The sequence below is a fragment of the Puma concolor genome, chromosome B3 (genome assembly GCF_028749965.1).
Source record: "Puma concolor isolate L17-30 chromosome B3, mPumCon1.1.hap2, whole genome shotgun sequence".
Taxonomy (NCBI): domain Eukaryota; kingdom Metazoa; phylum Chordata; class Mammalia; order Carnivora; family Felidae; genus Puma; species Puma concolor.
The window spans coordinates 107012304-107037708 of NC_141672.1; the positions used below are offsets into that span (position 1 = coordinate 107012304).

A 25405-nucleotide genomic window follows, 5' to 3' on the forward strand; every position below is an offset into this window, starting at 1 on the left:
GGGAGTCTGCCTTGCTGCAGGCTGTGGAGCTGCCGAGATAGAGACTGGCCTCCTAGATGCCCGCACCTGGCCCTCGGGCCGTGTGCTCTTGGTCTTGCCCGCAGGGGACCGCTGGGTCTGCTCACCTGGGCTGTCTGCTTTCTTTCAGGTGGTGTTGATCAATGCCATCAAAGACGTGGCCAAGGCCCTTTCAGATCTGATAGGTGCTACCAAGGGGGCCGCCAGCAAGCCTGCCGATGACCCCTCCATGTACCAGCTCAAGGGGGCCGCCAAGGTAGAGCGGGGTGCCAAGCAGGGACAGGCGTGGCGGGCGGTGCAGAATGAGAGAAGCACACCCAAGAATAATGGGAACATATGCATCTGAGCGCCTTCCTTGCTCAGCAGCATTTTGTCCTCCTGGCATCAGAGCCAGAACTAAAAGGAGCGGGGAGTAGACCTCGGGGTGCTCCTCATTTTCTCTCGGCCTCTCCTTCCTATGCAGGTGATGGTGACCAATGTCACCTCCCTCCTCAAGACTGTAAAGGCAGTGGAGGACGAGGCCACCCGGGGCACACGGGCGCTCGAGGCCACAATCGAATACATGAAACAGGAGCTCACGGTAAGGAGCCAGCAGTCACCTCCCTCGGGCATCCACGTGCAAGAGCTGACACCCCGCCCCCCCCCCAGACATCTCAGTGATTTGTAGCATAAAGAGGTTTTACCTGGGGCACCTGAGCCCAGGAGGCTCACTCACCTGCCTGCCGGCAGCTTTGCGTAATTGAGGCCCCGGGTGTAACCGACCTCATCAGCGTTTGTCTACAATCAATTTGTAATTAAGAAATCAATTAAAATGTGTCCCTTAGGACTGTTCAGGTTTAGTTCCACTAAAACTGGAACTGAAACTAAAGCATTACAGAAGATTGCCAGCAAAGGGAAAACTCGGTACGGGTGTTGGCTGTCACCTTGAGCTTAAATGATGTGTATGGCGTGTAGGCCCACCCAGCACCTCCTGATTCCCAGTGCCGTTAGCATCAGCTCACACGGCCGCCCACATACGGATTTTAGAGGGTGAGGTGCCCTGTTAGAAAAACACAAATGCCTTTACCTGAGATACTGGCCTGTAAAATTCAGCATCTTTCTGTGCGTGGTCCCTCTGATCTCCAAGAAATTGACCGCGTGTTCTTTCTTGCCGTGTTCCCGCATTGTATAGTGAGGGTGTCCCGGTGTTCCTGTGATATGGATATTCTCTCCTGTTCTTTTGATCCTGTGATGGCTGTGGATTGACTCACCCTAATCCCTAGAAATAGAAATATGCTGAAAATGAGGGTTTCAAACAGATTTCTTTCTAACTGGAGGTCTGATCACAGATTCAGTTTCTCTGTGCGAGGAGCAGGGGACCTGCTTTTGCTTCCAGCTACTCTGCGTCTTTAGAGAGTCACCTGGGAAGGCCGAAGGCCCCTGCGGATCAGCAGTATAAAGCAGCAATTCTGTTGGGTTTTGTTGGTGATTGAGCCTTGCGTCTCTTGTCCTGTTTTTAATTAAGCCGGTCTTGCTTGGTGTTAAACCCGGTTCTTGCACAAAGAAAAAACTGAAAATTGCAGGTGGTGTCGTTAAGCACTGCCTCCTGATGCTCACCTGCCTCTGTGGGCTGTATGTTTCCTATCAAAAGTCCGGGTCTGTATTCTGATAGGTGTGGGTGGGGCTAATGGTGGCAATGGAAGAGATTTGAAACTGGGAGCTTTCCTGGGACATTACCCACGGTCAACCGAAGTCTGCCAACATGGTTTGGAATTGACAGAGGTTGTGTGTCTCCGCAGACATGGGAAGTTTCCAAAGGAGCATGTGCCAAAGGGCCACATTAATGCAAAGGGTTCCATACATGTGGTATTCGTTCCCCTTGAGCGTTCAGGCATGGTCCTGGGTAGCTTAATTGCGCCTGCCCATTTTTAGGGGGCTGGTGATGTTTGGTGCTGGCTAACAGGCTGCAAGGATGCTGGCTGGGTTCTCCCCTTTGCCTCAGGGAAAACTACCTGGCTGAAAGGTGGTTGCCTGGGGCTGAGGACAGAGCAACCCCAACTGGTTTAGGAGTACTCATGTGCGGGGACAGATGCACATGCAACATACAGCCCCTGGCACCAATCACTCATGTTAGAGAGACAAGACAGATGGGCTTGAAGCAGAAATGGCTGGCTTGACTGACAGGTGGAATTTTAAAGTGGGATATTCACTCAGCACGGTTAATTATTTCAGCTTCTCTAAAGAGTGGTGTGTGTGTGTGTGTGTGCGCGCGCGTGCATGTGTGGTTTTAAATAATTCACAGTGTCACTGTGGCGCCCTCGACATGAACGCCTCCACACAATTATGCAGTTATATTTGTAAGACAAGCTAAGAATAGAAGAAACTGAATGCTTCATTTCCCCCAACCCCACACCCTCTTAAAGAAAGGGGAGTTCACAGGGATGCGTCCAGGTCCGTCCTGCCCCGGAACCAGCATCAGAACTGCAGAATTTCTGGGAGCTGCCGAAGCCCCAGCAGGGAGGGGGGCAAGAACTGGGAAGCCACACCACCACCTTCCCCCGGAGAGTTTACAAATACCGAGGGTCTCTTTCCGCAGGCGAACAGGTTAATGCTGTAGACCTGTCTCCCTCACCATATGGTTCCCTTGAATGCCGAGTACAGGTGTGCAAGACTTATCCGTGCTAACATCTTGAAAGCAAGAATTGTATTACTCAAATTTCTAATTTCCTGCCATTTGACGGTTTCTTCCTGTTGCTGGCTCAGTTTTCAGAGCCTGCATCCTGGTCAGAGAAGAACCAATTATTTTTGTCTTTGTCTTTTTTCTTTCATTTTTTTTTTCCACCTGTTGTATTTCCAACTTCCAGGTGTTCCAGTCAAAAGAGGTGCCTGAAAAGACATCATCACCTGAAGAATCGATAAGGATGACGAAAGGCATCACCATGGCAACAGCCAAAGCCGTGGCCGCTGGGAACTCATGCAGACAGGAGGATGTGATTGCCACCGCCAACCTGAGCCGGAAAGCCGTGTCAGATATGCTGACGGCTTGTAAGGTAAAGGCCTTGGCGTTGTTTTGGGTGGCCGGATGATGCCCTGTCACGACTATTTGGTTTAGTCTGGAGCCAGGGAGGGGCCAGCCGTGTGCAGAAGGGAGCAGCTCAGTACCTCAAACTCGGTGATGAAATGCGTGCTGAAGAGCCCACAGGAAATGACTCTCCAGGGTAGTTTTGTGCTTGAGAGGGGATGGAGTCGGCCTGCTAACTCACCCTCCCACTTTTCCTCTCCGTTCTTGCCAAGTAGGCAGGATGCCTGCTCTGACAGAGGTGAAGAGGCTTCTGGCCCTCTGAACAAAAAACACATCCCACTTGTACCTGCCCCCCTTTCCAGCCTCTGCAGGTCAGCATTCTGGGCCAGGAGAGGTTCTGCCATGACTGGGGGAGGAAGTGAGTCAGAGGAACAAGACAGAATGTTGGGGAACAGCCTTTTTCGCTATCTGTGCCAGACATCTTGCAGAAACTCTCATGATCCTTGGCTAGACAAGCAGGGTAGCTGCCCTGAGCCCATCCTTGGTGAGGGTGCTGGTGGGACCTGACCATTACAAGCTTTACTTTATTTTTTTTTTTAATCTATTAAGAAAGTGAGTCATAAGAGCCCTCCCACCACCCCCCTTGAGCACCCCACACTAGACCTTCACCCTTCTGGGGACAGCTGGGTCCCAGAGACTCTGGCTTCTGCTCAGATTGATTGATAACCTCCCACCATGGTGAGCGGGTTGGGGATGAGTCACAGAAGTTGAAAAAGCAGCTGTTGCAGCTTGGGGTCTGAGGAGACAGGGCCGTTCTTTGTGGGGAAGTCAGTTGTGGGAAAGCTGGCGCCAGGTCCAATGAGCAGGTAGGATAGGTGATGAGAGGTGTCTGGGGAGAGGGACGATGAGGCAGCCAGCCTGAAGGAATGGGTGTGTGAGGACCAGGCACGGGAGACGGTGTGGGGGGGTTGGGGGAGGAGAAGACAGTAGAAGGTGGTAGGGCCACTTTCATGGGGGACCATGTGTCCTGTGCCAGGGATTTAGACTCTCCTAAAGCCGTAAGTGTTTGCAGTTATGATGTACTTAAAGGAATCTGCCCTGTCAGAAGTGACGACTTTCCAGAGGGGTTACGGCCTCAATCAGAAAATAGTACTTTTCTAGCAAGGTAAGGTCTGAATGCCACCATGACATGCAGGGAAGGCTGGCATGCATATTCTGTCATTGGATCCTGGAGGGGAAGGGCACCAGGATTACCCCAAGTTGATGGATGATTAAACAGGCTTGGAGAGTTTAAGGGGAATGACTGTAGTCACACAGCTATTTCCTCTCTTCAGGACGCTGAGGTTGATGAGTGACAAGTGCTTTGTCTCCGTGTTATAGACCTGAAATGAAAAGGGGAAATAGATTAAGGGGGAAAGAGAAGGCGGCTCGATTTTCAAGTCCCTTTCTGACACACATACCCCTGTTCTCAGGGGAGGAGGATAAGGACAGGTGCCATTTGCACAGCCTCTGCTCCTCTCTGTCTTCCTGCCCCCGGATCAGGCCACCCTGACTTTGCAGGACAAAATAACAGCCGGAGCTTCATACCTCAAAGCCAGACTTGGATGACAAGTGTCAGTGCTAAGCTCTGAGACTTCTGTTAGGAGAGCACTTATTTAGCAGACTTACTGCAGCAAGGAAATGAGGGAGCTTGCCAGAAAGGACGTGCAATAAGGAGTATATAGAAAACCAGGGAGGCCAAGCAGTGGATCAAGAAGAAGCCCTTATATCCAGCCAGAAGGCCAACTTGGCATGTTGGAGCACTGCCTTTGGGGCCGAGCAGGGTGGCTGGGGCAAAAAGGGAAGCGCAGGAAGTTACATCCCGGCTCATTTTACCAGAAAAGGAGGATTACACTAAATGCTCAGGTGGCGACAAGGGCTGCCCCACACCCTGAGTTAATTCTTGTGTCTGTTTCTCGTCTTACTTACATGTGCGTATGTCTGCACTATATACGATACAGTCAACTATTACAGCTAATGTCGTATGGCTCTGGTCTCTGGTGCTCTGAGTCCTTATAACTGACTCTTTAATGACCACAAATACTCTGTCAATGAATATAATTTTACCCCGTTACCAGAAATTTCAGTTGTCTGCATTTTTAAATAATGCATAAACCGTACCGCCAGGAACATCTTTGGGCATACCTGTTTCTTCCATGCTTTGAATAATTTCCTTAGGCACGTCTCCCAGGAGTGGAATTAGTCAGATGGTCTGGCATTTTAATTCGTGCCAGATTGCTCTCCCAAAGAGTTCTGCCTGGACAAGAGCACCCACCCTCAGTCCCCATACAACTCTAAACTGGGGTCTGACACACTCCATACCAGAGGTAGCATCATAGCCTGTGTCCTCCCCGAGACATGGGCTCCATTCTCACACTTGGAGACACAGGGCAGTGGTTAAAGGCACGGCCCGTTAGTCCTCAGGTGGGCAAAACTGAGCTCAGTAATGATAGATCCTGGCCACTCAGATTATCCCCACTCTTTCTGGGGTATATTGGGGGAGCAGGTGAGGGGAGCACCCACAGGTGTTCCCACCAGCATCCCCCAATCCTAGACGGAAAGGCTTGAGCGGAACAAACGTGAAGGCTAGTCACTATCCCCCACCACTTTGACTTTTTATCCTAATGTGTGATTCATACGTGTCCTGGTTTGCGATGTATTTGCAGTTTTGAATGTGTTCTTGTAAGCCCCAAGTTCTTTCCAGGGTAAGGCTTTGGAAGGAAGAAAGGCTGCGCAGGGTTGCCAGAGTTAGCAAATAAAAAAATGGCATTTCTCAGATTAACATTAAAAATTGTTTTATTGTTTCTTCAAAAATACAGTTAACTGTGATTAACCTGGTAACCCTGTGAGTGGGCGTGTCATCTGTTATATCAGGACTGAATGAAGCCAACAGGTCACAAGTGCAAGAAAAAAAGCACAGGGTGCTGTATTAACCATACGTCCTTGTTTGCTTATCTCACCGCGCATAATGTGAGATGAGTTATTTACGGCCCCTCTGAGGGTAGTGGGGAGCTTACCATCTGAAGTTTCCCAAGAGCCAGAGGAGACATTGTGAGTACAGCATGGTCAGGCCACGGAGTGAGGGTCTGAGTGTGATCAGCCCAACAGAGAGGGGCTTCAGGAACCGCCCCCCCCCCCATGCTGCTGGAGAAAGGCAAGCACACCCTGGGACAGGCAGCACATGTCCTGCTGTAAGCCCTAATCATGACCCTTTCCTGGGCTTCTTAGTGCATGTGGAATTTCTTACAATGCAATAGAAGGGGACAGGGAGAAAGGATGGGAGGAGGGACAGGACTCAGGTGCTTCTGTCTGGCTCCAGGGCACTAAAAAAGACAAGACACAAAATGTGGTGAGAGAACCTGCCGTGGACACAGGTGTGAGGTTAACAGGAGAACACGGAGGCAGGCCACCTTCTCTATCCAGGGAGTCACGGAAGGCTTCTCAGGGAGGTCGCTGAGGGCAAGGCAGAGGGAATTCCAGAATCAAGGTCTCCTCTCTCTGGGGTGCAGGGCTGGTCAGCACTGCTAGGCAGGTGCCTTCCCCTCCCCCCTTACTCCTTGGTCCACTCACCAGCTGGCTCTTCCTGTTTAAGATGTCCCCATTCCTTTCTCTCCCCAGCAAGCATCCTTTCACCCTGATGTCAGCGAGGAGGTACGCACGAGAGCATTGCGATACGGGACGGAGTGCACCCTTGGCTACCTGGACCTTCTCGAGCACGTCTTGGTGGTGAGGAGGGGCGTGGGCCGGGCCAGGACTGGGGAAGAGCTTGTTCAGATGCAGACCATCCTTTCCTCACGGGCTCCACTTGGGAGACTGGGGGTGGATGGAGCTAGAAAGTGCCCAGCATCACACTGCTTCAGCACATCGAGATGAAAGAAGGCTCTAGAAGAAGCTGCAGTTAGCATCCAGGAGAGCCAGGCTCTCTCTTGGCACCAAAGTGGCAAGAATAGCATGCCAGAGGGTGGGACAGGCAAAGCTACCACTGAAACAACGTTGGGAGGTCCTGTTAGGAAGACCCCAGTCCATCCTGAGAGGACAGGGAAAGCTCCAGAAAGAGCCACCCTGGCCTCCATGACGAGTTAAGGAGAAATTTCACCCGTGCTGCAGGTGACCTACCAGCCTCTTGTCCTTGAATGAGTACTCAGACCACACTGAGAATGATGCCTCCCTTCCTCTGATGACCTTCCTGTCAGCCTAGAGTGCCCACCTGGAGCTGAGACAGAAGGCTGGTAGGGAAAATGCCAGAAGGGGAGGTGGGGACAGTAGTCATGGCTTATAGGGACTGTCCACATGGGAGCCTCGGGTTTATACCGACTTAGGTTCCCCACAGATCCTAAGGGCCAAACTCTGAGCAACCGAGAAATGTATTTGCTATGTGTCTCTCTCTGTCAAAACCCGCCATGGGGGGAGGTCTGCCGCAGGCCCTGAGAGAATTTGTCCAGGAGTCAGACACAGCCTCCAAACAGAACTGACGATGCCCCACATTCCCTTACTGCTCCTTCCCAAACCTTAAAAACAAAACAAACAAAACAAAACAAAAAAAGATCACCACCAGGCCACAGACAACTGTAAACCTTTCATTTGTGGAGCCCTGAGATTTTTCATTTTGTCCTTGCGCTAATATATGAGGCTAGCAAGGCAAAGGAAGGATCCCGAGAAGTTCGGCCCCTTGCTTGAGGTCGCCTAGCTACTAGGACAGTCCTGGAACCGAATCCCAATTCTTACTTCCAGGCCCGTGTTCATTCCAGCACTTCACTGCCACCTTGAAATTAAATTACCTCCCGATGTTAAACATGTTAGGTCTCTTAGGGAGGGAGCATTACTTTGATTCTTCACCCAGGTTAAGTGTGGTCTGTGTGAAAGTGTATCTTCTGTGAGTGGAGGCACTCTGCGGTTACTAACATTGTGTTCCAGAAGCCCTGAACTCCGGTGACTAGAAAACAGTGTATCATCTCATGTGGGCCAAGAAAACGCGTTAGCCAGTCCTTGTTCACAAGGCAGGAGCCTCTGCCGCCACACTAACTTTCTGCGTTAGAACAGAGTTAAAGTGTTCAGTCCGGAGCACGCGTATTAGCAGGAAATTCAGGGTATTCAGAATGAAGCCAGCAAGGCTTCCAAAAGGCATTTTTTTCTTGGTGGAATCATATAGTCTTAGTCACGTAGAACCTTGTTCTATCAGAAAATTAGGAGTTGCAGCAGAAGCAGTGTTAGGCTTAGGTTTAGAATCTTTGCATTCGATTCCCAGCTGTGTCACATAAATAGCCGCATGACTACTGCTTTGTCCAGACTTGAGTTTCCTCGGATGGTAAACAGTGTCAGGAATCCGTGAGAATGTCAGGAAGATCGGGCTTCGGGGCTCAGCTCACGTGTGCTTTCCACCCACAGGGTGCCCATTTCCCATATTGCTTTCTGTCTCAGACTTTTTTTTTTCCTCTTAATCATTTATTGGAAGGGAAGAAAATACTGGGATTTTCGTATTCATTTAAATGAGGGATCCTCATTTTGCCCCTTTTCCCCCGCTCCATTTCTTTTTTTCTCTTTTTTTTTTTTTTTTTTTAATGTTTGGTTATTTTTGAGGCAGAGACAGAGCATGAGCACGGGAAGGGCAGAGAGACAGGGAGACACAGAATCCAAAGCAGGCTCTAGGCTCTGAGTTGTCAGCACAGAGCCCGACGCAGGGCTCGAATCCATGAACCGTGAAATTGTGACCCAAGCCAAAGTCAGATGCCCAACCGACTGAGCCACCCAGGCACCCCTCTCTAGCTCCATTTATTGAGCAAACCCTATGTCTTGTAGCCCCTGTGCCTGTATCTGTGCAGGGCTGATCATTTACCTCACGCCTGTAGGTCCAGGCCTCAGGCACACTGCCCTCAGGCTGGTGCTTTCCGGCTTTGCTCGTGGTGAGCCATGTACCAGGAATGTCACTGCAGAGACATCTACCTCCAGCTGTGTCCCTGACAAAGCCACAACCTGGATAAAAAGGAGGCAACAGCCCTTAAGGTGTTTAATGGACTGAAGGTCTCTTCAGCAACAAGACAGCTTATACCTGGGAGAGGAGTGTTGCCTTCATGAGGAGGGGCGGGGGCCAGCACTTGAGAAATTTTCCCAAGGGGGGGAAGAAAAATGGAACCCTCAGAGGGTCCCCTCCCACCTCAAGCCAACTTTAGACCCTTTGCCAATATCTGGGAGCCAGATGTCACATCTACCAAAGGGCTACCCACCCCCCTGTCTCTGACCTCTTCTCTCCGTGTGCATCTTGTTTGGGTGAGCAAAACAAGAAAAGGCCTCTAGGGGGTGGGTGGATGATTGGCCTCTTTGCCTGAGAAAAGGCCAAGAGGTCCAATGCCTCCATGAACATTAGGTAGGGAAGCTGTAGTAACCATTCCCAGTCCACACATTCAGAGACCCCAGTTTTATGGCCGCTTAATTACTGTATCAGGCATCGGGCCTAATGATAATCATCAGGTTTTTCTGGAAGAGGAAGAAGGGCACTTGGTACATGGAAACCCCACATCATGTGTGATTTGGGAGATTAACTATGGAGGACAGAGCTTAGCAAGAACGGGAGCATCCACTCCCTTCTTTTTCTGGGTCCAGGCAAGAGCGATTGCACTTTGCAGTAGATGTGCTTCTCTTGTGGCTGCTCAAATTAGTTGATGGGTTTTCTGGTACGAGTTCTTCCTTGTATTTATTAGAGAAATGAGACTCTTAAGCCTTATGTGTTGTCAAGTTGGATGGTTCGAGGTGACTGTTAAAAGCCTGCCATCTGAGTTTCTCTTCATCTTTCTATATGGTCTTCATCATTGTGACCGAGAATCATGCTGGAAGTAGAAACGTCTTGTTTCCCCAGAGCTGTTTTGAGGTATATTTTGTGAAGGTAGCTAGTGCTAAAAAGAAATCATTAATAGAACGAAAGCCTGAATGGCGTTAAAAATGGTATAAAATATGCAGAACTTGTCTCATCTTTTGCAAGGTTGTTTCTGCCTCCTCATGACAGGTACTGATGGTCCCGACTTGAGGGAAATGTGAATGAATTAGCATCATACCTTTATTTGTTCATATATTTATGTTTGTCTCTTTGGAAAGCTGGACATAATCTTTGAAGGTTATTTTCTAATAAAAACATAGCAACAGAGCAAGCCTTCCCTGAGGATTATCATAAACATAGGAAAAATAGCAGTTCATAACTAAAAATTGCGGAAGTCCTACGACAGCGTTCTTTCACGTCTGCTGTGGACATTTGTAGTTTTCTTGGGCCTGCAGCTGAGAATAAGTTCATCTCTCATATCGTTAGCCCTAATTCTTCCTCCAAAGCAGACTGAGAAGAAATCTGGACTAACACGAGGCCCAAGTGTGGAAGATTATACACCAGTGAGAGGCCCAGGAGCCACAAGACTGAGGCCAGTGCTGGTGGAGAACCCAGCAAGGAATAAAGGAAAATGGAGACACACAAACAGGGAAGTTAGCATTCATGTCAGATACTAAATTGGCTCCTTGAGGGTGATGAATAAAGAAACAGTTAAAAAACTAGAGATTTTCACATGAACACACAGCATTCTGTTCTCCTCTTCGTTTCTGGTCTTCATGGGGTGGCTACAGCATCTCCATTCTGAAAAGAAAGTTAACTTAAAATTATAACAGGAGATGGGGCGCCTGGATGGCTCAGTCACTTAAGCGTCCAACTCTTGATTTTGGCTCAGGTCACGATCTCATGGTTTGTGGGATCAAGCCCCGCCTCAGACTCTGTGCTGACAGCACGGTGCCTGCTTCGGATTCTTCTCTGTCCGTCTCTGCTCCTCCCCTGCTTGTGCTCTCTCTCTCTCAAAATAATTAAACTTGAAAACAATTTAAAAAATACAAATAAATTTTAAAAACTGTAACAGGAGATCTTGAGATAGTCCCCTTGGATCTCTTGTAAAGTTGACGTCTTGTTTTAATTGTTGAAAGAGAACTAGTAAGATTCCTGAAAGCTGAAGAAAGGCCAGATAATTGTCTAATTTTTACAAAAAGAGAAAGAAGTAGAAATAAAGGCTTGGAGACAGTGTCCAGCGATTTACAGAAATAAACTGAGGTCACTTTCAGCTGGTCAGGGAGCTTCTTTAGTGAGCTGCTGCTTTTCTTAAATTAAGGCGCATCAAAATGTGGGGAAAGTTATGCTGCTTCAGTCTTGTTCGATTTAAATATGTTAGGGCCAAGGATTCTTAACTTTAATGGCTGGTTTGTATATTTCAGTTTTTACTTTTGAAAGGGCTTAAAAATACAGAAAACCATATCGACATCCATGTGCCCACCCTCTATAATTAACTAACTTTGTTAATGCTTTGTCCTATTTGGTTTAGATCCCTACTTTAAAAAATATATATCAATAATTTTTTATCCGTTATCAATCCCATTCTCCGTTTTTCTCTAGGCACAAATAACTATCATGATTTTAGCATTCTTAGACCCCTTGGAGCTGAAAGTCCATCTCCTGCCTCCCACTACCAGCATCAGAGAAACCGCAGCACATTACACGCACAAAATTGTTCCTTAAACTGTTAAGAGGGTCCCCAGACCCAAATGCCCAGCTGGATTCTTTGGGAATTTAGAAACTCCAAATCAAGAACCCCTGCTTGGGGAATCCTTTCCTTTGGAGAATCTAGTTAGCAATTAACAAATAATGGGATCCAGTTTAGGCAGAGCCCTGTCCCTGCTGTCCAGGGAGCTGCTCTGTGAAGCTTTAGACACGCCCATGTGAGCACTGTTGGCCTCCTGCATTTGCTCTCTGCTGGTTTGTCATAGTAGGTTTGTACTGCAAGAGGCAGCCACATTGCCTCTGTAGCAACCACAGTTCAATATTGCTGCTGAGCCACAATGTGAGATCTTTGACAGCCTTAAAATTACCCTCGCTTCCACTAGCAGAGCTTTAATTTGGTTCCGTCTCTTGTCTGCTATTAGAAATCATGTTGACTTAATGGCAGGATAAAAATAGAACTCCTTTCCTCCTGCCTTGTCTGAATAGGATACTTTACCATAGGACTTGTAATTTCTCAGAGCCAGAGTATACGAAGGAGTGGCTCTCTCTCTCTCACCCTCCAGGCTCTTCTTTTTAAAGACAGAAGTCTTTAATCACTCTACTTTGATGATGTAAGTGAATTTGCTCACCACACCCCTAACTTTTTTTCCAGCTTTATTGAACCATAACTAACATACAATAAACAGATATTTAAAGTGTGCGTTTTGAGTATTGATAAGTGAATATATCCTTGAAAGCATCACCACAATCAAAATAACGAATGTATCCATTACTCCTCAGAATGTCTAGGCCACTGCTGGTCTTTTTGTTATTATAGATCTGTTTATACTTTCTAGACTTTTATGTAAACGGGATACATAGCACATACTTTTCTTTGTTTTGGTTCTTTCACTCAGCATCAATATTTTCAATTCTATCCATGTTGTTATGTGTGACAATAATTTGTCCCCTTGTATTGCTAAGTAGTATTCCATCAAATGGTTCTGCCATACTTGTCCATCATTAGGTGGAGAGACAAATATTTAAGTTGTTTCCAGCTTCTGATTACTAATAAAACTGCCAAGACCATTCTCTGTATAAATCTCTGAGCCTGAATTTGTTCATTTCTCTCAGATAAATACCTGGATGTGGAATACTTATAAAATAGGGTATGCATTTTTTTTCCTTTCTTGGGAAACTTTTTTATAGTAGTTATACTATTTTACATTTCCTCCAGCAGAGTAGGAGAGTTCCGGTTGCTCCACACCCTTGTCAACACTTGAAATGGTCTGTCTTTTCAATTTTAGTCGTTCCAGTGGGTGTGCAGTGGTGTCTCACTGTGGTTTTAATGTACGTGGTTGAGTATCTTTTTTAATGCACCTGTTTGCCCTCTGTATGTCTTTTTTGGTGAAGTCCCTGTTGAGATGTTTTTGGCTATTTTTCATTGGGTTTGTCTTATTATGGAATTTTGAGAATTTTTTACATTTTCTAGATACAAATTGTGAAAAATTTTTTAATCCTTTCTCTTAGGGTGTGGTTTGCCTTGTCGTTTTCATAACAACGTCTGGAGAGAGATGGAAATGTGTGTTATTAAAAAAGAAAATAACAATGCTGCAGAGAGTTAAAGAAACAAAAAGCTCAGATAAGACTTGCAAAAATAGGAAAGTAAAGCCAAAATAGATCTTATATCCCAAGTAATTAAACACATAAGATGAATTGAATGTTTGTTTGCATCAGTTATGTTTGCAAATTATTTTTAGGATTATATCCCGGTATAAGGGAAGAAAAAATAATTTTCTCTCTACACTTCAGAGTTCTTGCCTGAGACCCTGTGTAGTGAGGCAGATTAACAAGAGAAAAACAAATACATTGTGTACCTCATGGATGCATAGCAGATATCCAGGGGAAAAATGAGTAACTACATAGGTGGCCTAAACCACTGGCTTAAAGACCATGTTCAGTTCCGTGAAAAAAAAAGGTGTGTAATTGGTTTGGGACAGGTGATGGGAGGTTGCCAGGAAAAACCTCCTGGAGGTTGCCAGGAGATTATGCAGATTTAAACTGTGCCTTCTCCTCTGATAAATTCTCTCATGATAAAGAGTCAACCTTCTCTTCAGGCAGGGAGAGGGAGACACTCTAAACAGAGGAAGATTTGCTTTGTCACTGTAAATTTCTCTTTCAAAAGAGTAACTTCTACTCTGTTTTCAGAGCTTCTCCCGTGTCTTTTTCTCACAATAATTAGCCCAAAACAATCCGTATACCAAAGAGGTTATTTCGGGGGGCCATGCTCCACTACCTCTCACCAGCTTCCTGTTCTTTTATTTGCATGCCCGATTGATTCTCTTTTGAGCAGCCTTATTGAGGTATAATTGGCGTATGACAGAATTTTCCCATTTCAGGCATTAAATTAATTGTTTTTTCCTGTCTTTACAGAGCTGTGCACCTATCACAAAATATTAGAATATTTGCATCACCCCAAAAAGAAACCTCATACCCTTAAGCAGTCGTTCATTGCCCTCACTCCACTTCTAAGACCTAGACAAACACTAATCTCTTTCTGCCTCTGTATATTTGCCTATTCTGGACTTCTCATATAAATGGAATCACACAGTATATGGTCTTTTGTGACTGCTTCTTTAAATTAGCATAATGTTTTTAGAGTTATAAAACATAAACTTCCAAGTTCAATGATTTTTAAAGTTTTCAAGCCTAGTTTATATTTTGTCCTCAGAGAATCCTTACCAAATCTGAGATCACTAAGATTTTTTTTTTGGTTTGTTTCTGTATAGTTTTAATTCTTATATTTAGGTTTAGCTGTGGGGAAAGGGCCAGGGTTCATACTCCTACGTATGGCTATCCAGTTGTTCCATCATCATTTGTTGAAAAGAATGATTCTGTCCCCATTGAATTAAAGGCATCTGAACACATTTAATGACCATCAGTTGACTATATATGTGAAATCTAGTTCTGGACTCTTTTCTGCTCCATTGATCTATATGTCCAAGTACCAATATCATGATGTCTTGATTACTACTACTTTATATGAATGTTAAAATCTGGTAGTTGAAGACTTTCAACTTGGTTCTGTTTCAAAATAGTTTTAGGTCTTCTATGTGCTTTGCATTTCATGTCATCATCTAAATATCTAAAAAAAAAAGCTTTGGGGATTTTGACTGGGATTGTGGGGGAGATTTGAGGGTAATTGACATTTTAAGAGTGTTCTAATCCGTAAACATGGCACATATCTCCATTTGTTTAGGTCTCCTTTAATAATTTCAACAATGTTTATACTTTTTAGGATTCAGGTCTTGCACATGTGTTGTCGCATTTAGCACTAGGTATTTCATAATTTTTATGGTGTTATAAATGATACTGCTTTTTTAAAATTCTTATTTTTTTTATTGCTGTTGAACCTAAAAATATAATTGATACTAGTATATTGACCTTATAGCCTGTCACCTTGCTATACTCACTTATTCTAGAAGCTTTTGTTTACATATGCCTCAGAATTTTCTATATAGACATTCACATTATTTATAAAGAAAGATTCTTTTACTTCTTCTTTTCCATCTCTGTACCATTTACTTATTTTTCTTGCCTTATTGCACTGTCCAGGAATGTTAGTACAATACTGATAAGGGTGTGAGATCAAACATCCTTACCGTATTCTTGATCTTAGGTAGAGAATGTTCAGTCTTTCATCATTTACTGTGAATCTCCCCATCATACTTTTAATTCTTTGCCTATTCTTGTCGTGTTGACCACCATGGATAAACCAACTAACCAACGAACAAGGCTATGGACCACTTAGCTTTTCAAACCCTGAGCCATAACCATTATTCACCTGGTGAACTTACAACATGTATTGTTTCAGGGGGGAAAAAATAGTACAGGCCTTTGATTAAGTGGTGCCAAATGGTACCATTTGAGACTAGGGCAGTGGTTCACAACTTTGGCTATATATGAGAATCACATGGGGGACTTTTAAAAACCCTGGTGCCCAAGCTGTACTTCAGTCCAATTCTATCAATAGCCCTGATGGGAATATATATTGTATCAAATTACATATTAACTTATGCAGTCTTACCACAAGTCGGTAACAAAAGGACTGTTGCTATGCCTATTTACTAGGCAATTTACTTACACTGAGGCTTAGAAGAAAAGTAACTAGACCAGGGTTACATAGGTAAATTGACTCTAGAACCTATACTTAACTAAACTGCCTACCCCTGGCTGTATTAGAAAATAAAAGACACAACTTCCTCCCCCCACCTCTCCATGGTTCTAGTGTTTTAGAACTGGTCCATGAAGCTATCATATTAGGACTTGTCCCAATGGTATGTTGCTCTGTTTTTACCCATCCATTCATTTGTTCACTCATTCTCAGAATTGTACTGAGTTCTTTTCTTTTCCTAAAAATTTTCTTTAAGTAATCTCTACACCCAACATAGGGCTTGAACCCACAACTCCCAAATCAAGAGTCACATGCTTTACCAACTGAGCCAGCCAGATGCCCCTGTACTGAGTTCTTAGTATCTGCATAGTGATATGTATAAGTCCTAGGGTGAGAAAATAAGAGCAGAATAACTGAATTCATGGAACAGTAGCAAATAGAAAATAAATTTTAAAGATTTCCAAAGGAAGGAGGATGGTGATGGTTGCATGTAAAGTGATGCTCAAAGACCTTTGACTAATCAGTTCAGGCATATAATACAATGTCTTCTACACACTGGTGCGGCCAGTGCTGGTCAAAGTATAATCCCACTAACTCCCCCAAACCCAGATTTTTTTTTTAACCAGACTTACAGTTTTCTTTTATCTCTGGGGTCCAAAAGACTTCTTTTCCAGACTCCTAAGAATGAGTATGGGACACCAAGAAGGGAATTAACATTTAACGAACACCTGCCGTGTTGGAGGCATTGTGCAGGGTGTTTCTTATGTGTTACTCCTTTTGATCTTTATGCCAATCCTGAGGAATAGGCATTATCCCAGCTTTACAGAGGAGAAAACAGGTTCTGAGGGGTTCATTAACCTGCCCAGCGTCCAAAACCAGGCGCAAAGGAAGCCAGGTGTGTGAACACAAGTTTGTCCAGTTCCAAAGCGATGTTTATCCCTGGCTCGAGGCTTCAGAATTATCCAGAGAGAGGCAGCCGTTGTGCTTTGCTCCTGAAGGTTTGAGCATTTCTCAATCTGAAGAGTAGCACTGGGAAGCATGAGAAAGAAATGCAGAAAAAGAATGTTGGAAGAGGAATTTCAGAGTTAGGCAGGAGCAAGGTGATTTAAGTCAGAATGTAAATTTATGGTGAAGATCTCATCCCATTCTTGAGTGAATTGGAGAAGAAATCCTCACACAGGATATCCTATAAATTGGATTGGGTGTTGGAAAGCCAATATCTTTTTTAACACCATCAAAAACCAAAAGGCAAAAAAAGAAACTTAAAAAAACCTTTGAGCTAGTAAAAAAAAAAAAAAAAAAGGAAAATCCTCAGAATCTCTCGCAGGAGAGCTTGCCCTCTGATCAGAAGGTTGTGCTTTCTTGGGACTCTGTCTCTGAGACCCCACCAGAGTCACATATTTCTTCTGGTGCCACATTTGTTTTGTCACAAGTACCATCTGACCTGTAACCTCAGGCTTTCGCGTTCACTCGGAATGTTCCTAAACTGTGCGTAATTTTCGTGTGCATATGTTTGGTTTATGTGCAAAAGAAAGGGCAAATAAAGGCCACATAAGGACTTCATCTCACTTACGATCTTACAGAAATGTGTCCAGAGGGACCTTAGAAAAACTCGTAATTCCCAACTTTTCATTTCTCACAGGAAACTGAAGGCCAGTGAGCCTTAAGTGTTTTCCCCCAAGTTTCTGAAGTCACTTGGGTGGCAGAGTTGCAACTTCAAACCAGGTTGTCCAACTCGGTTCACCAGTAAGAGTGTGCTTTCTGTCACAACGGCTACCATCTTTCTTATGCATTTGACTTATTCTTCATCCTCAGATTCTTCAGAAACCCAGCCCGGAACTCAAGCACCAGCTGGCTGCTTTCTCCAAGCGCGTCGCTGGTGCCGTGACTGAGCTCATCCAGGCAGCAGAAGCCATGAAAGGTAGGCTGGATTCTCTCATATCATCTCGTGGGACACCACTCAGTGGCCATGAACTGAGCAAAGAAACCCTGCAGCCAACACAGGCCCTTTCTTGGTGAACGCAGTCAGAAGGAATACAGTAGGGTTTTTTTTGTTGTTGTTGGGTTTTTTGGTTTGTTTTTTTAGCAAATGAGAATAGAGTTAGAATTTCAAAGTAATATCCTCCTCAAGCAAGGCTCTTTTCCAGTCCTTTGATTAAGTACTTCCACTTAAATGGTATAATCCACCTAGAGCAGCTCACTTGTCTTAAGGGTATCGCCCTTTATTTTTATCTGCATTTGCCTTCATCAGAATATCCTCATTCAATCATACAGTCCATGTCTAGGAAATGATACCATCTGTGTACATTGTTTGCACACCCCCTTGTGGTCACATTAGAAGCAGTCACCTCACCAGGGCAAGGTTTTCTTACCAGGTTCCCTTTGTCTGAGTTGAGATGAATGGTAGTTCTCCATGAGTCCCCAAGAGAAGAGGATGACAAATCTGTGTGGTCCGCATAGTCTCAAGTATCTTGAAAGTGGTTACTTGCGGTCATGAGCTTTAAGAAAGAGGTCAGAGTAAGGCTCGAGCTGGCCTTGAACCATAAGATCTTGATTTTTGACACTGCATCGATGAGTGCTCCTGCGGTAGGGCTGTATACACAACTGACTTACACAAGCGACAGGATCAGATAGGAGCTCCCCTTCACCCAGCTGATCTCGCTGAGAGCTGGAGAGAAGATCCCTTAGGACGGTGCAACTAGTAGGCTGACAGAGCCTCCTTGCACGTAAATCCAGACATGGTTGGTATGAAGCCAGACCCCTGCGGTCATAGCTACCAAGAATGACCCTCTTTGGACTGATTTTAGGAACAGAGTGGGTGGATCCAGAAGACCCAACTGTCATCGCGGAAACAGAATTACTGGGGGCTGCGGCATCCATTGAGGCTGCTGCTAAGAAGTTAGAGCAACTGAAGCCAAGAGCCAAACCGAAAGTGAGTGTCCATGTGTGGCTGCTTGTCCGATGTCAATAGGTCTTCCTGTGGATGGCTGTGAAGTGAAGCTAGGTGTGCCCACAGGGAGCCTGTCCCCTTCCCCATGGTTAGACTGGCAAGTGGCAGACCTGCTCTACCTGCCCAGCACCTTTTTACAGGGCATGGAAAAAAACCCATGGGTTGATCCTTCAGGTTAACCACCCAGAAAAACACCTTTGGGTATCCAAAGGAAGAATCCAGGGCACTTAGGATCTGAATTTAGTTCCACTATATAGAAAGCAGGTGTTAGATGCTTACTATGGAAAGTCCCTGTTACTGAAGGGGACGTTGTCACCCTCAAATTTTCTGGTTTCCATAATGCAGTGCAAATAGCAATGTGGGGTCTCTCCTTTTCTTCAAATCAGTAAAGGGTAATGTGGACCTCAAAGTGGACCTAGTAACAGACTTCCTCAGTATATGCTGGAGACTGGTGGGCTGGTATGTTTTCTCCATCTGTGTTGGTCATCTAGATAAATGTTTAAAACTTAAGACGTTAAGGGAGCCTGGGTGGCTCGGTTGGTTAAGCATCTGACTTCGTCTCAGGTCATGATCTCACGGTTTGTGGGTTCGAGTCCCGCATTGGGCCCTGTGCTGACAGCTCAGAGCCTGGAGCCTGCTCTGGATTCTGTGTTTCCCTCTCTCTCTGCCCCTTGCCCGTTCATGCTCAGTCTCTCTGTAAAAAATAAATAAAAACATTTTTAAAAATGTAAAACTTAAGATGTTAAAGAGAAACAGCCATTTAAGGACTTACTCTAAGATGGGGCCATAGGAAGGACAATTATACATAAAAGGATGGTGAGCTAGTGCTGTCCAGGGGCAAAGCCCAGTCCTGTCCAGAAGCAGTTACCTTTCACTCTACCTCCCACGGCTGTCTTCTCCCAGAAGACGGTGGAATCAGAGGAGGCCTCTTTTTCTTTGTATTCAAGTGAGTCCCTGCTGGTACCCATCACCTCACTTCTCTTCCAAGGACCCAAAAACATTAGGAGGTAAAATATGGTTTTTCCCCTCAGAAAAAGCTGGATCCCCCAGATTAGGTATGCCTAAAACTCTACCATTTTTATAAAACCAAAATATATGGAGTCTGAGCACTGAAATACACCAAACCACTCAAAAGCAGCACCCAGGTTAATGCTGCATGTAAAACAGACGTGAGCATGTAAGTGAATGTATTGAGCTTGGGAACCTTCTTAAAACCATTAAATTCTTAGAACCAGTCTCCCGATAGTTGCTGATAGTTGGTGAAGGCATTTCTGTAAATCTCTCATCAAGATGTAATTTAGGAGTTACGGCTTTCTGATTTGGGGGGTTACCAGGGTTCTCTCTACTAGCCTCTAACCTGAGGGTCTTAAGAGGTCTGAGATTGTCCTAGGTGTTTTCAACAAGGTTAAGAACTGGATGTGTATATAGGGGCAACTCCCACTTTCTGGCTTTGTCTTTATTTCTGCTTGATAAATCAGGTTAATTGCAAATGGAAAATGTGCATTCAACTAAGAAGCAAGCAACTGTTGACTAAGATTTGGAGGCTTTGTGTGTAATTTGTCTTCCCTTTTCCTCATCTGATTTAGCACAAGTAGCCTCTCCTGGAGAGCTTGCGTCTGCTATTGCTGAAGTCATGTCAGTTGACACTGTTCTGGAGAATTAGCCTGGTGCTCGTGTAACATTAGCACTTCCCCAGATTCTGAGAGCTCCTGTTTTAATCCCTCTCCTTTTGTCCTTTTGTAAGGTCCCTCTGTGCTCTGTCTCTGAGTCCTAATTGCCCTCTGTCCAGCCATTGATATACCTCGTGATTCTTGATCTGAAAAAAACCCAGCAATTAGAGGTCCTACCCCATAGCATTGTTGTTATAACAGTTAAATGAGATAATTTAAAAATACAGTGCCTAACTGAATAAGCAGTAACCAAAAAGATGCTTCAGAGACTTTTATCTACTACTTCCTAGGAGAATGCCTGAAAGAATAATTTTTCCATAGACCCATGAGCTGATGGCCTTAGCAAAAAGAAAATAAAAGACTCACACTGATTGAGTACCAAGTATGTGCTAAGCAGTGCTTTACAGGCGTTGGCTCGTCGGGTCCTTGCAATGTGCCCACAAAGCAACGCCTGTCCATGCAGAATCAGAGGCAAAATACCTTGCCAGAGTCAGGTGGCCTCGACTGATCTGGAAGCATTGTATGTGCGCTATGGATGACACAGTCAGTTCATACCAGTTTTCTGGGTTTAGCCAATGTCAGAAGCTGGGGCAGCTCCACAGGGAAGCTTTTTGGTTTGCCTGTACCCTCTGAGCTGTTACTGCCACTTCCTGTGCAAAGGAGGAAATCCAGAGAGAAAGAAACCTGGGGGAGGGGAAGGGGTGAGGGCTGTTGCCTGTAGCCTTGTTTGTAGTAGGAAGAAGTTAGACGTGACCTGTGTGTCTCCTTGAAGAAAAAATACACAGCTGTTGAGAATAATGTTGGTAGGACTGTTCGGTGTGCAGAGGATTCTGCTCATGGCATAAATGTAAAGTAAAAAAAACAAAACAACAAAAAAACAGGATGCAGAATTATGTGCTCGGTATAACTCTGTAAAGAACACTTACATACAAAGGAGACAGGCGGGGAATGTACAAGAATGACAGTGGAATTCAGGGAGTGCCTGGGTTTTAAAATTTTGTAAAACAGTGTTTTAAAAATAAGAGCACTTAAAAAATGAGTGATGGCTGCAGAGGTGGATGCGTGGGTGCTCCCTGCACTGCCCTGGGGTCACCTAGCTTTTGTATTTACAATGTGGCTCTTTACGGAGAGCCAAGGAATCCTTTGGTCAAGGTCAAAGTGGACATAACTGTTGATCTGAGTCTCTTACTTGGGGACGCCTACCTTAGGCCGCTCCCCAATTCCTATAAGGAAGGGTGCTCAGTACTTTCTGAGTGCCTCACAATGATGTGAAGTCTTACGCCACCCATTGGCCAGAGGCTCCTGACATATGGATTATATTATCGATAAAATTCTTTTAAAGAAATCTTCAACCCAAACCAGGGTTTTTGTGCCTGTCTAGGAACAGAACCATCTGCTATGTGGTAATAACTGCATAAAATCAGATATCTTCCTTACCTTTATAAAGGAATGCATTTCCCCAGTTTATCAGTCAGTGAAGCATCCGACTCTTGATTTCGGCCCAGGTCATCATGATCTCGTGGTTCGTGAGATTGAGCCCCGCATCGGGCTCTGCCCTGTCAGTGGGGAGTCTGCTTGGGGTTCTCTCTCTCCCTGTCTCTCTGCCCCTCCCTGTACTCACACACACTCTGTCAAAATAAACTTTTTTTTTTTTAATTCCCAGTCTGACACCAAAAGCAGCCAGTCTTTTGTGGTTCATTGGTTCTCTCCATCCCCTTCCATAACTGAAAAAAAATAGGTAATCCCCAAGATACTGTGAATAAGCATTTGCTCTCGCATTCCCATCCCTGTAACTACACACGAACACACAAGCCCTTAGTAGAGAGCAAATAACGCTTTCCTTTCGTAACGGGAGAGCATTTACACTGCTTAGAGGAATAGTATCGGGGATGGGCAATGTTTTATTTTTTTTTTGTTTGTTTGAATTGTTTTGCTCACCGCATTCTCAGGTCGCCTGTTTTAAAAGTAGAATGCTCCATGGTTTATGAAGATGATTCCTGGCACCTTTTCCCCCCTCAGGCCCTTAAAATCTCAGCACCTCTTTTTGCCTGGGATCTGCCAAACACAAATAACCAATTGGCACTGTTGGATCCACTGTTTTCTTGGGAAGATGGTATCAAAGCAAAAGGAGAGAAGGTCGGATGGTATTAAGGCTGGTGCGTGTACCTACAATGTTGCTAATGGTGTCGTTTCCACACTTACAGACAGACTGTGCTCCACAGAGAGGTAATGGACTTGCGGCAGTGGTGACCACCCCCTGCAGCCGTAGCCTGCAGTACTCTGCCTTTTCTCGAGCTCAGTCAAACCTGGATGCCTTTTCTGCAGGCCTCTGTGTGATATGTTTGATATATTAGGTTGTTATTTAATCCAACTATATATCAAACATATTCCTACAGTGTCTTGCCCTGTCTCCGGGGGTTCCTAATATAGTTTATAAGGCAACAGGAAAGCATATGTTAAACTCACAAGCAGATTTAGAAGACGGGGTGCTCATTCCATTTCACAATGTTATATTTCCGTTTTTTCTTGTAGCGTTTCAGACCTGTATCACTGTCACTAGATCTCTTGTTTGTTGTAGAAACAAATCGTAATTGTGGATGTTTTCATAAGAGCTTGAGATATGTATAGCTTAGTTTTGTCAGTAATGAATCCTTAAGGGATATGCTCAGTGGAAAAAAAATGGAAGGTTCCAGGCCATGTTTGTGACATGGGCTAAAAGCATTATAACCCCCACACACATAGATTTACATTTCATCCTGATCTTCAATTTAGAAATTAGTAATTTTCATAATCTAATTTCTAGCAAATATTTAAACACAGATCAACTCTCTGTAAATTTCCCTTCTGCCCATAGTATCAAAACATATAAACCAAATCAGCCATACTAACTGTAGGGATGGTGAGTCACTGGGTTTATAAAAACCTCAGGACTAAATGTATCTAACAAAGATAGTGTGCACCCTGTCTGTCACATTTCCTGTAATAGGTTAACTGGTCAGTCGAAGCTGATAATATTTAGAATAAGCTGACAATCAGAAAGTAATTCCATGGCCTAATTGGGTGCAACAGGAAGTTTGGGATTACGAAACATTTTTTCTGGCACGCAGCAAGCCGCCTTTGGTTGGCTTTGACCTCCTCCTCATGGAAGCGCCTGTGAAGTTTGTGAGTTCATTCTGATCTGTCTCAACAGAAGACTGAGCATTGCTTTCTGGAAAGAGAACCATTGTGCCAACAGCTCAGTCTTTTGGAGCAGAGAACTGCTCTTTTAAGAGCACATTTGAGTATGTGTGTAAGCAAAGCCCCACACAGGTGGCGAGCCAGTGATTTGAACAGGTTGGTCAGGAAAGTTTCCCCTGTTATGTCTAGAAGCCATCTCCAAGTTGCTTGCAGTAGATGCATAGTGACAGCAGCAAAGTGATGACACAGGAGAGGGAAACACAGTGTTGGAGTCCCAGCTTCCAGAGTTACAACGTGGAGCCTGTCCCTGGGATCCTTGTCCACTGAGAACAGATCAGTTTGGAGGGTGTGCAAGATGCTGCCACCTTCACGCAGCTAGAGGACAGTGTTTGGGTTTTGACTGCAGTTAAAGTTATTGGACCAAAATGACAAACTGTCATGGGAAAGAGATGACAAGTTATTATAAAAAACGAAAAAGAAAAACCCAGTTTAAAAGGGCCTTGAGGGGAAACCCATTTGTTAAAACTGATGGGATTTTCTTAATTCTTTCTGTAATCTTGCTGTTGGCCAGCATGCTGTACTGATTAGCTGACTGGATGGGAAGGGGCAGCCAGGTGTTCAGGGAGCAGTAGGAACAGATAGGACATTTTCTGTAAGGCTGAAGTGGGGGCTTTGAGCTCATTTGCCACTAGTGGCTGCCAGTCCCGGAGATGTAAAGAGTGTGAAAAGCAAAGGTGTGCGGGGAACTCAACCAGCCCGTGTTCCCAGGTGACTCCCGACCCTGTAGAACAGGAGGTCTTGTCACACTCTCGTCAGTTACATAGAGGATTCCTATCACAGCAGCGAATGTATCTGATCGAGATATTTGAAAGCATTCCATTATCTTTTTTGTCTGTGCTTCCTAAGTAAACAGTCACATGACCTGTTTTGAAAGCACGATCATCTTTAATAATTTTTCCATCAAACAGAAGTAGCAATTAAAAGATGGTTTCGGTGGTGTTACTTTTTATCAGGAAAAAGATAAAATAAAACAAATAAAACAACAGCTACCATGGGAAAACCGCTCCTAAGATAGGAATCGTGCAAGCTCGGACCTTTTCTAATGGATGCTGCATGAACATGCAGTTATTACCTGGGTACAAAGAGTGGTCCCTCCCCAAGTTGGAGGCAAAACCATTTGGCACTCCTTTCTCTCCATCATCCATTTTGACTGTTTACTGTTTGCCTAGGGCTTTCAGGGGAAGGAGGCCAGCTGTCCAGGTTTGGGATCTTGGCAGGTCTAGTTATTCTAAGAATCTTCTCATTTATAAATTCTCATTTACAGTAAGAGTGGTGGTCCTAAAGACAACCCACCCATGTGGCCTCTGAAAGAAAAGCTGATTTGGCTCTTAAACAGTTGAGTTTTTGGGTACAGGCTAAGGTCTCCCCCAAGGCACTTCTCAGTTCAATACCAGAAGCAAACTGGTAGCAGCCAAACTATTCCACTCAGGCTTCCAATTGGCAAGAAAATGCTTCCCCGGTGTGGTGTGTGTTCTTGGTGTTGGCCTCCTTTTTTCCCTCAAGTATATTTAAATTATACGCAAAATGTCCACACCTTTAAAAAATATTTCCAAAGTTGTTTTTTTTTTTTAAGTGTCTGATGTGATATGACCTTGTTTTTAACAGCAAGCATTCTGCAGGACTTTGGGTAACACAGAACAAAGCACAATTTCTAAATGGAAAAATGGCACCACGAGTTGTGGTCTGGTTTTTGTCGCCAGTTGTGAGAAAGGTGACCCCTGTGTTTATCAGCTCTTAGCAAGGCAGCCCCTTAAAGGAGGTTTACACAGAGGGAGGCGGACACCAGGGCAGGGGCCTTTGGACCATCTCCTATGGATACCCT

General features: G+C 44.9%; 1 protein-coding gene across 1 annotated transcript in view; it reads left to right on the plus strand.

Moving 5' to 3' along the window:
- TLN2 (talin 2) overlaps window positions 1–25405 on the plus strand; it is a 438278-nt gene that overhangs the window by 399679 nt on the left and 13194 nt on the right. The window contains exons 49-54 of the mRNA XM_086710846.1: window positions 149–274; window positions 482–598; window positions 2862–3047; window positions 6677–6784; window positions 17542–17647; window positions 18534–18658. Coding sequence (XP_086566972.1) covers window positions 149–274; window positions 482–598; window positions 2862–3047; window positions 6677–6784; window positions 17542–17647; window positions 18534–18658 — 768 coding nt within the window. The remainder of the gene's footprint in view (window positions 1–148; window positions 275–481; window positions 599–2861; window positions 3048–6676; window positions 6785–17541; window positions 17648–18533; window positions 18659–25405) is intronic.